The 15,933-nt window shown below is 43.6% G+C and overlaps 1 protein-coding gene across 9 annotated transcripts in view; it reads right to left on the bottom strand.

Moving 5' to 3' along the window:
* The window catches only part of Pcyt1b (phosphate cytidylyltransferase 1B, choline), a 75,087-nt gene that overhangs the window by 11,650 nt on the left and 47,504 nt on the right, over positions 1-15,933 (bottom strand). For 6 of the 9 annotated variants that reach the window (XM_048336386.1, XM_048336381.1, XM_048336383.1 and 3 more), the window contains exons 6-8: positions 11,373-11,515; positions 6,948-7,136; positions 3,748-3,819 (exon numbers count right to left, since the gene is read on the bottom strand). In XM_048336386.1, coding sequence (XP_048192343.1) covers positions 3,748-3,819; positions 6,948-7,136; positions 11,373-11,515 — 404 coding nt within the window. The remainder of the gene's footprint in view (positions 1-3,747; positions 3,820-6,947; positions 7,137-11,372; positions 11,516-15,933) is intronic. The other 3 variants (XM_048336388.1, XM_048336385.1, XM_048336387.1) reach the window with 1 other exon arrangement.

Here is a 15,933-nt window from a genome sequence, read left to right as displayed (position 1 = left end):
TCAAACTCCAGTACCACTACAATAAAAAGTATAATGTTGGGGCTGAGAATATGGCCTAGTGGTAAAGTGCTTGTCTCATATACATGAAGCCCTGGGTTCGGTTCCTCAGCACCACATATATAGAAAAAGCTGGAAGTGGCGCTGTGGCTCAAGTGGTAGAGTGCTAGCCTTGAGCAAAAAGAAGCTAGGGACAGTGCTCAGGCCCTGAGTTCAAGCCCCAGGACTGGCAAAAACCAAAACCAAACAAAAGTATAATGTTCATCAGGGCTAGGGAGAGAGTTTTTGAAGGATACAGAGATTCTGTTTGGGATGATGAAACCTTCTGGAGAGGAGTGGTGGTGATGGTTGCACAGCAATGTACAAGGAATGTACTTGATGTCACTATATACCCCAAACTAGTTCGAATGGGACTGGAGCATGCGTGGGATGGCACGCCTGCCTTGCCTCCATGAGGCTCTGGGTCTGATCCTGAGCACTGAAAAAAATAGTAGAAATGGCAAATTGTATGTTGTATATGTATGTGCTTCAATTTATTAAAAAATAGCAGGGGCCATACACATTATACAAACTGGTTTCTCCTTCTAAAAGAAAAAAAATTAGAAACACAGCCTCAGTTTTTAAAAAAGACAATCTCATATATCAGATAGCACATGCATGTTTATTTGTATGGGGCAACAGGAGTTTCCTGGGCTAAGATGAACTAAATAACCTTTGCTTTTTTTTGCCAGTCCTGGGGCTTGAACTCAGGGCCTGAGCACTGTCCCTGAGCTTCTTTTGCTCAAGGCTAGCACTCTGCCACTTGAGCCACAGTGCCACTTCTGGCTGTTTCTGTTTCTGTGGTACTGAGGGAATCGAACGCAGGGCTTCATGCATGCTAGGCAAGCACTCTACCACTAAGCCACATTCCCAGGCAACCTTTGCTTTTGACTTACAGTCATTATGTCCTGCTGCTCAAGGAAAGGGTCTGTTTTTCACAGTAAAATAAAATAGGTTTACTTCATTGTAAACAAGAAACAATTCTGTTTTCAAGGCCAGTGAAGAAATACAGTGGCAGATCATTCAAAATGACACATAATGATTTAGAAAGCTACATATGTGGTTGAGATACTAACATTTATATAGAATGTACCTGCCCTGGGGATTTAGATATTTCAAACAAAAATAATAAACTTGACTTGGAATGTGGCTTAGTGGTAGAGTGCTTGCCTAGCATGCATGAAGCCCTGGGTTCAATTCCTTAGTACCACATAAACAGAAAAAGCCAGAAGTAGCGCTGTGGCTCAAGTGGCAGAGTGCTAGCCTTGAGCAAAAGAAGCTCAGGGACAGTGCTTAGGCCCTGAGTTCAAGCCCCAGGACTGGCAAAATAAAAACAACAATAATAGTGATAGTAATAAACTTTTGCTAGGAAGACTACTCCCAAAGCAATATTAGGTCAAAGTCCCCTGACCTAGGCCTGAGCCAAGCCTGACCCAGGCTCCTTCACCCTCAATACTAAGTGCCATCTCCAACATGGCAACCAAGCTTCAACATTAAATTCCTTTCAAATACCTTCCTTGAGACAGTCTTTTAGAGACACACCCACCAAAGAAAGGTAACAACAATTTAGACAGCCAAGATGGTAGGTGGGCTGAACTGCTGTCTTCCCTATGGTGTATCTATGCCATGTTCTTGCTTTCTCTGTGATATTTCTTTTCAAGTAAACTTTCCTATCACCTTAAAAAAAGAACTGTAATACTAAACCTCTGTTAGTAAGCTGCCATGGTTTAGATTTGAAATGTCCCCCAGAAACCCATGTGTTAATAGTCTGGGCTTTTGCTTATAGCACAGTTGGGAGGTGGTGCCAACTTCTAAAGTTGAGTTTGTTTGGGAAGTCTTTCCACCACTAGGGGGAGTGCTTTTGAAGAGAATCATGGGCCCTGCTCCTTTGCTTCTCAACTGCTAGGAGGTGAAGAGCATGGTCCACCACACACTTCCCACCACGATGTGCTGCCTCATCACAGGCCCAAAAGCAACAGAGCCAACTCACACTGTAAGTCAAAATAAGCTTTTTTTTTTTTTTAAAGTTGATCATCTTAGGGTTTTGGGTTTTTGTTGTTGTTGTTACAGTAATGCAAAGATGACTAACACAAGTTTCTTTGCCACTCTGGTTGGGTTCTAGGGTTCCCTCCAAATATGAGTCAAGACTACATAGAAGAATCAAGTAAAAGTAGGTCAATAAGTATAGTGATACAACTGAAAAATGACTTGTACTCTGATAATCCACAGATCAGATGGAATAAGTAGGAACAGACAATCCATTAGAGCAATTGATAAGTATATACATTGTTTCAAATTCTCAAAAGCTATTGTGGGGGCTGGGGATTGGGCTTTGTGGTGCTTGCCTAGCATGCATGAAGCCCTGGGTTCGATTCCTCAGCACCACATACATACACAGGAAAAGCTGGAAGTGGCACTGGGGCTCAAGTGGTAGAGCGCTAGCCTTGAGCTGAAGAGCTCAGGAACAGCGCCCAGGTCCAGAGTTTAAGCCCCATGACCAACAAAAGAAAAGGAATTTGAAAATATTGTTGCGAATCAAGCAAATCAAGCCTGTATATTGAATATGAATCCACTAAATACCAAGTTGCAATCATCTCTGTATCTAACAACACAGCAATGAAAGGCTAATGAGCTATCAGAATACAGAGAATTTAGGCTTTGCCATATCCTTCACAGATGCTGGAAGGGGCTAAGTAGCTTTTCCTCACACATCCACCCATTCACACATTCAGTCAATGCTCAAACATTCATGGCGTACGCACTGTAAGCTACACTATACTTCATACCAATGCTGTTAGACCAAAATTTGTACTTTAAATCTTTCTATTTTGTGCCTTTCCAAGTTTGGATTGTTTGCATCAGTACTGTATTTTCTGGTAATGCAGATCCTCTATTTTAAGAAATGAGTTCCAATCCCAAATTCACAAATAAAGAATTATTATAATAATAGCATATTCATGAAAAGCAAATTACTTATCTTGGCGTTTAACATCCTTGTAACTATTCCTGTACTTTTAATGTCAACAGAAAAAAAAGTAATGTCTAAGTCTGGCTGATATAGTAAATTAATGTTAATAACAGTTTTGACACTAATAGCAAGTTTTAAAAAGAAAAACCTCCAGTCTTTAAGCTGGGTTTCATTTCTTTAAAATTACCTGAGCTCACTGTCACCAGACTCCCCAAGAACAATTCTAGCGTCTACGTCTCCCTCACTAGGAACCTGAAACTACTCTATAAGATTCCTATGATAAGCTGGGCGAGGGTGGCTCACACCTGTACACCTAGCTACTCAGGACGCTGGGATCTGAGGATTGCAGTTCACAACAGAAAAGTCCCTGTGACACTCTTTGTCTCCAATTAGCCACTCAAAAACTGGAAGTGGTGCTGTGGCTCAAAGTGCTAGAGCACTAGCCTTGAGCAAAAGTGTCCAGGCCCTGAGGTCAAGCCCCATGACCAACAAAACAAATTCTTTTTCTAGCGGGGTGCCAGTGGCTCACACCTGTAATCCTAGCTACTCAGGAGCCTGAGATCTGAGGATCTATCTCCAACAAGCTACTCAGAAAAAGCTGAAGGTGGCGCTGTGGTCCAAGTGGTAGAGCACTAGCCTAGAGTCCAAAGAAGCTCAGCGACAGCACCTCGGCCCTGAGTTCAAGCTCCAGGATAGGTTTAAAAAATCCTATGATAGTCTCCCCTTTCCCTGCCTTTTCTTACTCCTGGTGGAGAAACCTTCAGGCCTTGGATTCCAATCTGAGAGCTTCTTGGCAGTGACATCGTTCTGAAACCCTGTCAACAAACATATACTATATGGTTTGATGAGAAGCCACTGTTGTTTCTTTCCTTTTTTTTCTTTTCTTTTTTCTCTCAGTTCTGGGGCTTGAACTCAGGGCCTGAGCACTGTCCCTGAGCTTCTTTTGCTCAAGGCTAGTACTCTACCACTAAGCCATATTCTAAGCCCCCTACATGTTTATTTAGAGCTTGAAATTGAGTTGTGAAAATGGTAACTACTAAGAGACAGGCTGGATCACATGGGAAAGTTCAAATTCTTATGTTCTGAAGACCAGAGCCTTCACTTTGTCCCCTAGATGAAATTGTCTGAACTAAATGTTTTAATGGGGGCTGGGAATGTGGCTTAGTGGTAGAGTGCTTGCCTAGCATGCATGAAGTCCTGAGTTTGATTCCTCAGTACCACACAAACAGATAATGCTGGAAGTGGTACTGTGTGCTCTAGCACAATTTTTTTTTTTTTTTTGGCCAATCCTAGGCCGTGAACTCAGGGCCTGAGCACTGTCCCTGGCTTCTTTTTGCTCAAGGCTAGCACTCTGCCACTTGAGCCACAGCACCACTTCTGGCCATTTTCTGTATATGTGGTGCTGAGGAATCGAACCCAGGGCCTCATGTATATGAGGCAAGCACTCTTGCCACTAGGCCATATTCCCAGCCCCTCTAGCACAAGTTTTGAGCAAAAGAAGCTCAGGGACAGAGCCTAGGCCCTGAGTTCAAGCCCCAGGTCTGGCCAAAAAATGTTTTAATGGGCCTGAGGAAAATGAAAAATGCAAAGGAGCCCAGTGCCTGGCTCTTCTCTTGCCAGATCTTTCTGGAAGTTGTTAGGGGTTCAGGAAGCACATGCATAATACCCACTTCTCTCAGCCCCGGTCCATAGACAAGGCATGGTTAGCCTAGAATATCCACTTCTCAAATCACTTAGAAGCTGCCAGGCTTTAAAAAAACCATCTCTTCTAACTTCTAGAACATTGTTCAAATTTCTAATTGAGTGTTTTACTTTTAGATAATCTTATAATGAATGTGCTCAAATGAGCAGAAGCCGCAGTGACAACCCATCAATAAAATAATTAAGTTGAAGTGGATTTTGTTAGAGACTTCTCATATCATAATTGGAAATCTTGACTACTTTGAATCAGAGAAATCAAATGGAATTGTTTCTTGTTATTTTCAAAGGAAAGTTAGCTTTAAAAGTATAGGACCTAACCGGGCATCAGTGGCTCACACCTGTAATCCTAGCTACTCAGAAGGCTGAGATCTGAGAATCGTGGTTCAAAGCTAGCTGGGGCGGAAAAGTCCAAGAGACTCCATTTAAACTACTCAGAAAAATCCAGAAGTGGCATTGTGGCTCAAGTGGTAGAGCACTAGATTTGAGCACAGAGAGGCTCACAGACAGTGCCCAGGCACGGAGTTCAAGCCCCAGAACCAGCAAAAAAGAAAGAAAGAAAGAAAAAGTATAGAACCTCCATTCACTTGGCTGACAATACTGCTTACTTATTTGGGAAGAGCATGTACAGTAGAAATACCAATAGAGTTCAAAGTGGTTTCAAGAATTTTCTTTTTTCTTTTCCATGTGATCATTCACAGTTATCTATAGGATTTAGGCAAGGAAACAATCTCTCTCTCTCTCTCTCTCTCTCTCTCTCTCTCTCTCTCTCTCTCTCTCTCTCGCTCTCTCGCTCTCTCAGATGATGGCCTCAGCTGCCATAAAACTTTTGTGACCAGTCTCCAGGAAACTTGTTTGCCACAGGAAAATGGGGAATTAGATGCATAATGGGCACATACTTGGCAGGGCAAAATCCTCCTCATCTCTTTCTCTTACCACCACCAGTGAAAGAGGAGTGAAGTAAATTGAGGGGATGGGTAGGGTTGGGAGATATGCAGGAGAATGATGGGAAGGATGATGTTGACCAAGATGCATACTCACAAACTGACTTGTTTAATTGAAAGCCCTTGGTACAACTACTAAAGGTACTTTTAAAAAAGAGAAAAAGATGGGCTGGGAATATGGCCTAGTGGCAAGAGTGCTTGCCTCCTACACATGAAGCTCTTGGTTCGATTCCCCAGCACCACATATATGGAAAACGGCCAGAAGGGGCGCTGTGGCTCAGGTGGCAGAGTGCTAGCCTTGAGCAGGAAGAAGCCAAGGACAGTGCTCAGGCCCTGAGTCCAAGGCCCAGGACTGGCCAAAAAAAAAGAGAGAGAGAAAGAGAAAAGAAAGAAGAAAGAAAGAAAGACAGGCACTGGTTGCTCATACCTGTAATCCTACCTACTCAGGACTCAGGAGGCTGAGATCTGAGGATCAAGGTTTGAAGCCAGCCTGGGCAGGAAAGTCTGTGTGAGACTCTTACCTCCAATTAACCACCAGAAAACTGGAAGTGGCACTGTGGCTACAAGTAGTAGAGTGCTAACCTGGAGAGCAAAAGCTCAGGGATAGCGCCCAGGCCCTGAGTTCAAGCCCATGACCAACCAAAGAAAGAAAGAGACAGAGACAGAGAGAGAGAGAGAGAGAGAGAGAGAGAAAGAAAGGAAGAAAGGAGAGACTATTCCTTATGACAAAGGGTGGCCAAGGGTTGGAAATGTGGTTCAAGTGATAGGAACTTGCCAATGAGAGTAGAGCATCAGATAGCAAGTTCAAGTCCTGGTCTCGGATGGAAAGAAAAATGGTGGCCTAGACAGCTACATTTCTTTTTGCATACTCCTCCCCAAAACATGAATGTCTGTGATTGATCTAAGAGTCCACAGACCTTGCCTTGTAAGCCAAGCTCCATGCTTTCATGACCTGCTTTGCTCTTAGTCCCAAGCTTTGCATGGGCTCCAACTCAGAGGCTGAGATGAGCCACGAAACCATTCTCTGCAATACTAGCCATTCAATGATACCAACTGGATTTCCAGCTCTGGATAAAGAATAGAAGGAGATCAGGCCAGGCTTTGGGTGATATTGGGTGCCCCAGTCAGAAGTAAGACAGTAGCTCAGTATGAAAGTAATATGAATTTGAAGTCATCGGGACTAATGGTCAGGCAGAGGCTATGGAGTGGACCAAGATGAGGAATCTGCCCTAGTGGCTCCATAAATGGAGGATGAACTGAAAACACACATCATTGCCAGGCTAAGTGAAATAATTACATACCCATGCTCCATCAGGTCCAAACAGTTCTAGGAAGTTGCCAATGAATTCTCTCGACTTCTCTTCCCACTTTTGAATTAGATCATGACTCTTTTCTTCTACTCTGTTAACAAATTCCTTTGATCTTTCCTCCACATTCTTGACCTTTTCCTTCATCTTGTCCACCTGGTTCTGGAAACGATACTTCTTCTCCTAGTTAAAATATACAGCAGGAGAAAACATGGATTTATCCAAGAGGGCATAAGAGAAATCAACCACTGATGTGAAAAAGTCAAGGCCAGCCGCTGTGGGTTCCACAGTGGAATTCTAACTACTCAGGAGGCTGAGATCTGAGGATCATGGTTCAAAACAGAAAAGTCCCTGAGAGAATCTGATCTACTATTAACCACTTAAAAACCGGAAGTGGTGCTGTGGCTCAAAGTGGTAGAGCCCTAGCCTTGAGCAAAAGAGTTCAGGAACAGTGTCCAGGCCCTGAGTTCAAACCCCATGACTGACAATAATAGCAATAATAATAACAGTAAGACAAGATGTGAGCCGGGTGACTCATACCTGTAATCCTAGCTACTCAGGAGGCTAAGATCTGAGTTCAAATCCAGCCTGGGCAGGAAAATCAATAAGACTCTTATCTCCAATTAACCACCAGAAAACCAGAAGTAGTACTGTGGTTCAAGTGGTAGAGTGTTAGCCTTGAGCAAAAAAGCCCAGGGACAGTGCCCAGGCGCTGAGTTCAAGCTCCATGACTGACAAAAAAACATCAAGATGTGGCCATTTTCCAATAGCTTGATTGATGGAAAGGCACATTTCTTGTAAAGAAAGTCACTTGTCATTGATTTATTATGATATGTAGAAGGAAGCAATAAGTGCAACACACACATATATCAGAACAATGAAACTAACAGGTTTTCTCCTTAAAGAAAAGAATACAATATACTGTTTTTCTTTATTCTATGGGAGTCAAGTTCATTTTCCATTTCAGAATTCTCTGGAACATCTTGAATATTGTAACACTAGATCATGGGTTGTTTGTTTTTTTTTTCCTATTTGGACCTTCCAAACCTTTCTGTAGCCTCAGGTGGGTTATAAGTTGTGTAAGCTTGCCCCTAAGCTCTCTGTACACACAAATGTCCTATAGGAAGTCACTCTGTCTTTCCTGATTTACTGTGTGGCTTTAGGTGAGTTGTTTAACCCCTCTGAGCCTCTGTTTCTTCACCTGTATGTTATAGTTATCACGCCCTCCCTTGAAGGCTTATCATGAGGATTAAATGAGAAAAAGTCATGTAAAACACTTAGATGGGCACATGATAAAATAGATGTGTTCACTGTCATATTTATGCCATTCTCTTCCATAGTTTTCACTGTATTGCAAATGGCCATTATATACAGCTCTTCCAGGCAGCATAAAATACTAGAGTGAGCACTGAGCTGGGAGTCATGAAACTGCTGCTACCTCTACCTGTCCCTTACTTGAGAGACTTTGGCCAGGTCCCCTCTTTTGGCTTAGCTTTCTTTATCTCTAAGTCAAGGGACTTGAACTGAATGCCTGACCGCCATCAGGTCCCTGCCACTTGTAAGGTTCTGTGATTCATCTGCACGCCCATCTGACACATTCAATTTCCTCTCTGAGCTATGGTCAGGTTTGTTGTGATAGAAAGGCGGCATTCACATCCCGGGTGCCTGCATGGTTCCTTGGGCTAAGTGGCTCATCTAAAGACCATTTAAGGAGAGCAAGCAATAACTTTTGGAAATAGCTCGCCATGCTTGGATGGTTGACTGGATTCAATTTAAAAGAACAGACAGTTTAATTTATTGAAATAACCAGGGCTTTATTCTCTATAAGATAGCAAATAATCACTTTGACTGAATTCTTTTCAGCCACTTGTTCGGGTGCCACTTGAACCCAACATTTTCCATTTTGTTGCCCGGCTAGTACGAAGCCAGAGGGCTAGACTCCCAACATGGCCTGCTCAGGAGAACAATTATTAATCACTAATTTATAATTAATAAACCCCTCCTATTTTAGAGGTGCCAATGATCCATTGTGTGGAATGCTGGATAATTATGATGGCACATAATTATAAGTATCTAGTGTTATGGACAGATTCTCTTCTCCCGCCTCCCTCCCCATATAGTATTTATTTGGGTAGGGGATGGAATTCCATGGGGAGAGAGAGCTCTGTTTGTTTTTGTTGCTCATGGGGTTTGAGGGCTTGTTTTATTTTTGCTCAAGGATAGTACTCTATGACTTTGAGCTGCAGAGCCACTTCCTGTTTTCTGGTGATTCATTGGAGATAAGAGTCTCACAGACTTTCCTGCCCAGGCTGGCTTTAAACCATGTTCCTCAGCTTTCGGCCTCCTGAATAGCTAGGATTACAGGGGTGAGCCACCAGTGCCAAGCGAGAGCTCTAGATTTAATCTTAAATATTACTCCTTGGAGGCTTCTTGTCTGGAATTCACCATCATCACGTCCAGCCTTCCACTTGCCCTCTTTGCACTGTAACAGCTTGTTTTGTTTGTTCTTTTTGCCAGTCCTAGGGCTTGAACTCAGGGCCTGAGCTCTGTCCCTGAGTCTCTCTGGGCTCACGACTAGTGCTCTAGTGCTTGAGCCACAGTGCCACTTCCAGCTGTTTCTGCTTAAGCGGTACTGAGGAATCAAACCCACAGCTTCATGATGCAAGGCAAGCACTCTACCACTAAGCCACATTCCCAGCCCTTGTTTTGCTTGTTTTAAAGACTGTTTTAACAGTGCTCTATTATTAAAACTAACAGCAGCTCTGGGAGAACAATAAGGTAGAAATACAAAAGGAAGCCAAAAACTTCAGGCTTTATTTAAGCAGCTGTAATTTCTCTGGACACACACACACAAAAAGGCAGTTAAGATTTTTAATGAGCATCTTTAAGGGCGTAATAAAATGAAAAATTACAAATGTTAAAACAAGAAAGTGTGCTTAATCTGGGCTTAATAATTCATTTCTTTTACTCTCCTTTCTTCCCTTTGAGTAGAATATAACTCTTGCCATTCATAAGCAGCAGATTTCCCAGAAACCCTTTGTTCATGTCTGAGAATTGAAGGGGGAAGTTACAAGGTTGGCCAGAAAGGAAGCGCACCACATGGTTCAGGCAGAAAGGAGTTCATTGAGGGGAGAGCAAACTGTTAGCCCACACAAGATGGAGGTATGGGGAGACAGAGGGGAAGGAAGAAGAGAAAAAGAGAGAAAGGGAGCAAGAGAGAGTAAGAGAGGGGCTGGGAATATGTCCTAGTGGTAGAGTCCTTGCCTCATTCCTTGCCTGGGTTCAATTCCTCAGCACCACATACACAGAAAAAGCCAGAAATGGTGCTGTGGCTCAAGTGGCAGAGTGCTAGCCTTGAGCAAGAAGAAGCCAGGGACAGTGCTCAGGCCCTGAGCCCAAGCCCCAGGACTGGGCGGGGGGGGGGGGGGGGGGGGCAGGGAAGAGGAAGGGGAAGGGAGGGAGGGGGAGGGGGAGGGGAGGGGGAGGGAGGGAAAGGACTGGTGCTGAGCTGGATTATATAGGGAAAGGAGAGCTATATCCAGGTGGATTGGATGTGATCTCAGAGAAGGGGGAAGTAACTACCTCCAGGTATGCCAGTTAACCTAGGTAACACAGGTACTGGGTAAAGACTTAAACAGGTGGGGGCCTCCCAGGGGTGGACCTTACAGAAGTAAGGAAGCTCCTTTATAAAAATGTGAAAGTTGATATTTGTGCTCTTGATTAATTTATGCTACCCTTTTGGTAACTATTTTCTTTCTTTTTTTTTTCCAGTCCTGGGCCTTGAACTCAGGGCCTGAGCACTGTCCTTGGCTTCTTTTTGCTCAAGGCTAGCACTCTGCCACTTGAGCCACAGCACCACTGCTGGCCGTTTTCTATATATGTGGTGCTGGGGAATAAACCTAGGGCTTCATGTATACAAGGCAAGCACTCTTGCCACTAGGCCATATCCCCAACCCCGGAACAGTTTTCTTCATGTGTAAAATGGGTCAATATGTGCATCAAATGGAACAATAAATGCCAAGTATTAAGCACATTGTGTGGTGCTGGGTGCTAGTGGTTCATGACTATAATCCTAGCTATTCAGGAGGCTGAGATCTGAAAATAACAGTTCAGTACTGGCCAAGGCAGACAAATCAAACAGACTCTTATTCCCAATTAACAGGCAAAAAACTGAAAGTGAAGATGTGGCTCAAATGGTAGAGCACCAAGTGTGGGCTGAAAAAACCTATGGCAATCATAAGGTCCTGAGTTCAAGCCCTTGTATCAGCAAAAATAAAAAAATAACTCTGATCGTATAAAATCATATTTCTCAAAATGAACTCTAGGAAATGGAAAAAATGAAAACATGTGGCAATAGTAAATGCTCAATAAATTACAGCAATAGAGTATTAGTGGTGTGGTATGGTGTGACATACTTACATTTATGAAGCTGACATTCAGTTCCTTGGCTGTGTATCCTCTCTGGAGGTTGCGTCTGGCATAAACATCATAGTCGCGGACAATTCTAGTGATGATGTCGGATGTTGAGATGCCTTCTGTTCTCTGTGTTGGAACAAACATTCCTGTTGGAGGAGGAAAGAAGAGAGAAAGCTAAGATCACTTTAGGTGACTCTTTTTTTTTTTTTTTTTTGCCAGTCCTGGGCCTTGGACTCAGTGCCTGAGCACTGTCCCTGGCTTCTTCCCGCTCAAGGCTAGCACTCTGCCACTTGAGCCACAGCGCCGCTTCTGGCCGTTTTCTGTATATGTGGTGCTGGGGAATCGAACCTAGGGCCTCGTGTATCCGAGGCAAGCACTCTTGCCACTAGGCTATATCCCCAGCCCGACTCTTTTCTTTTAATGGCTCTCCTGTCCAAAGACAAAGTTGTGGCTCTTCATATAGAGGCCTCCACACCAGATCCCTGCTGATTCTTCCAGTCCCTGTTCCATACACTTTCCCACCATTATACTATGTTCTCGTCATTGGGACCTTGACTGGCTCTTGGTATTTGCCCATGCTGACTTCTTCCTTTCTCCCCTGGCTACCCCTTCCCTGCCCATAGCAACTACATACTTGCTGCTCATCCCCAAGGCCCAGTTTTAGAGTAATGTCTTTAGGAAGTCATCCACAACATTCCTGGGCAGAATCTACAACATCTACACATAAACCTATCTTCTTGTTTACTGAAAGTATTTTTTGTTGGTACTAGGGCTTGAACTCAGGGCCTGGGCACTGTCCCTAAGCCTCTCTGTATTCAAGGCTAGAGCTCTACCACTTGAGCCACAGCGCCACTTCCGGCTTTTTCTGTGTATGTGGTGCTGAGGAATCAAACCTAGGGCTTCATGCATGCTAGGCAAGCACCCTACACTAAGCCACATTCTCATCCCTTGAAAGCATTTTTTGGCAGTACTATGATTTGAACTCAGCCTCACACTTCCTTGGCTGGTGCTCAATCATTTGAGCCATGTGCCCTGCCATGAAAGTATTTTTTGCCAGTCTTGTAGCTTGAGCTCAGGGCCTGGGCACTGTCGCTGAGCCTCTTTGTGCTCAAGGATAGCGCTCTACCACTTGCACCACAGAGCCACGGCACTACTTCTGGCTTTTTTCTAAGTAGTTTATTGGGCATAATCTCACAGACGTTCCTGCCCAGGATGACTTCAAATTGTGATCCTCAGATCTCAGCCTCCTGAATAGCTAGGATTACAGGTGTGAGCCACCAGCGCCTGGCCATGAAAGTATTTTTTTAATATCTGTCTTCATGTAGAAATGGATATTTCAAATGCACAGTTTATGCCTTAGTTGTTTTTCACATTGCTGCATGCAGGTCAGTGCTCCTGTGTCTAGTTACATAGAAGATGCTCAAAAAAAAAAAGCAATTCAAATGAGTAAGTGAATGGAGAATAACAAGTGAGTCAATGAATTAGTCAGCTGGCAGCAACTCCCAAGGAATTCTGTGGCACATTCTCCCAAAGGAAAAAAAGAAAAAGTATACTATTTTTGTTATTTCTCCTTTAAAGACATGCCTGTGGGGTACTGGATGCATTTATTTCCCTAACAAGCATTTTCCCTTCGTGGTAGCGTCATGGCTTAAAGGTCCTTTCATCTGGAATGTATGGGACAGAGTGAAAATAAACAAGCATGAAGGATGCCAAGTTTTAATTCCACTTTCTTAAAGTCTTCAAAGATGATGTTTGTGTGGACCAACCAATCAAGATAAGAATTAGGGGCTGGGGATATGGCCTAGTGGCAAGAGTGCCTGCCTTGGATACACGAGGCCCTAGGTTCGATTCCCCAGCACCACATATACGGAAAACGGCCAGAAGCGGCGCTGTGGCTCAAGTGGCAGAGTGCTAGCCTTGAGCGGGAAGAAGCCAGGGACAGTGCTCAGGCCCTGAGTCCAAGGCCCAGGACTGGCGCCAAAAAAAAAAAAAAAAAAAAAGATAAGAATTAGACTCATGCTTAAAATCCTGCTGACGGTTGATCTCATGTTTTGGCAACTGAATATTAGTGATTCCCATCATGAGAACCACTTAAATAGAAAAATCAACACTTGGACAGTATGATACAGCCTGGGGGCAAGGACAGTGTGTTCTCAGTTTACAGATGGGCAAGTCTCTGAAACCTGCAGGCCAGATACTTACCCTTAATGTTCTCAAGGAAAGTACCTAGACAAAATGACCTAACTTATCTGGGCCATTTCCTTCGCCCTCAACTCTCCATACTCCATTGCTTTCCAATCACCAACCCACTACTAAAAAGTTTCCCTTGGACTTTGGGCATAATTTACATTTTTCTAGATATAATACCAAAGGCATGAAACATTAAAGAATACCAAGAAATTGAGAAGACAGCCAGTCTGTCAGAAAACACATGTAAAAGATACCCATTAAAAGAATGGTACCAGTCGGGTACCAGTGGCTCACGACTATCATCTTAGGGGGCTGAGATCTGAGAACCACAGTTCAAAGCCAGCCCAGACAGGTAAGTCTATGAGACTTATCTCCAACAAACTACCAAAATGCCAAAGTAGAGTTGTGGCACAAGTGGTAGAGCACTAGCCTTGAGCAAAAAGGCTCAGAAACAACATCCAACACCTGAGTTCAGGGTTCAAGATGAGCACTAAGTATCTAAGTAACTATCACTATTCACCTGTATGTATGATAATAGTAGATACATAACATTATATATTAGTTGATACCCACAGACTATATGTAACCCAAAAGAAAACCCCAAAATAAACTATGGGCTTTAGTTGATTAAAAAATGGTAAGGTGGGTTCAACAATGGCAACACATGAACCACTCTGGTGGATGGGTAATGGAGTTTAACAATACCTGTTAATTCTCTGTACCTTCCTCTTGACTATGAAGCTAAATGTTTTTACATTATTTTTAAAGTAAAGAAAGTCTGAAAATATAAAAAAAAGTTTCCCTTGGGCTGGGAATATGGCTTAGTAGAGGGGCTTGGAATATGGACTAGTGGTAGAGAGCTTGCCTCGTATACATGAAGCCCTGGGTTCGATTCCTCAGCACCACATATATAGAAAATGGCCAGAGGTGGCGCTGTGGCTCAAGTGGTAGAGTGCTAGCCTTGAGCAAAAAGAAGCCAGGGACAGTGCTCAGGCCCTGAGTTCAAGGCCCAGGACAGGCAAAAAAAAAAGCCTTAGTAGAGTACTTGCCTAGCATATATAAAGCCCTGGGTTCGATTCTGCAGCATCACATACACAAAACAAGCCAGAAGTGGCGCTGTGGCTCAAGTGGCAGAGTGCTAACCTTGAGCAAAAGAAGCTCAGGGACAGTGCCCAGGCCCTGAGTTCAAGGCCCAGGACTGACAACCGTTCTCCTAATTCACCCACTTTTCTCTATGTTCTTTCGTCAACCGTTCCAATGCCATCTTGTTCAAAAAGTGTGTGTATGTGAGAGGGGTGGGGGGAAGAGAGAATGAATCAAACCCAGGGTTTTACACCTTCTAGGTAAGTGCTCTACCATGGATTTATGACCTTAAGCCTGTGAACCATTTTTTGTCCATGTCAATCTACATAAGAAGATCCACAGAATCTTTCTTTCTTTCTTTTTTTTTTTTGGCCAGTCCTGGGGCTTGAACTCAGGGCCTGAGCACTGTCCTTGGCTTCTTTTTGCTCAAAGCTGCACTCTACCACTTGAGCCACAGTGCCACTTCTGGCCGTTTTCTATATATGTGGTGCTGGGGAATTGAACCCAGGGCCTCATGTATGGGAGGCAAGCACTCTACCACTAGGCCATATCCCCAGCCCGATCCACAGAATCTTTAAAGATGCCTTTCCTGGGTTCAGAGCAAATCCTTAATTTGGCTTTGTAGCAGCTCACATAATCTCTTCTCTGTGACTCTCTCCCCTATGCTGGGCTTGAACTCAGAGCCTCATGCTCTCCCCTAGGCTTTTCCAAGCTCAAAGATAACACTCTACCACTTGAGCCACACCTCTATTTCCTGAGTTTTACTGGTCAAGTAGAGATGAGAGTCTTACAGATTTTTCTGCCCTGGCTAGCTTTGAACTAGATCCTCAGATCTCAGCCTCCTAATCGGCACCCAGCTGGCTACCGACAAATCTTAGAAAGTCATTTGGATATTGGTGACAAGAGCTTACCTTTCTTTTAAAGCCAGAAGCTGCAATAGATTTCCAGTTGGGAAGATTTGCTTCGGCTGGTTGAAAGAAGCCAGACCCTCTGCTGACATAATGAGGTACCCGGCTTCCTCCAAATCCTAATTATTGCTCTGCTAAAAATATTCAGTAATGAGCCTGATCGGAGAACCTTTTTTATCATGCTTTTCAGAACTGTAGCGTTTGGTTATGGAACTATTTTAAGAAGCAGCGAAGCACATGTTAATGAAGAAACGTTCAACAGTAGTAGGCAATATTAACATGATGATGAGTAATGTGGACCCTACACTCTATTGAACCTCAGCTCCATCTTTTTCATCCAGTTTTTTGTTTTTTTTTGGTTTCTGTGAGGCTTGAACTCAGGG

Source organism: Perognathus longimembris, chromosome 28, assembly GCF_023159225.1.
Source record: "Perognathus longimembris pacificus isolate PPM17 chromosome 28, ASM2315922v1, whole genome shotgun sequence".
Classification (NCBI taxonomy): domain Eukaryota; kingdom Metazoa; phylum Chordata; class Mammalia; order Rodentia; family Heteromyidae; genus Perognathus; species Perognathus longimembris.
Note: the sequence above shows the minus strand (reverse complement) of the source record. Positions and strands in the feature narration are given on the sequence as shown.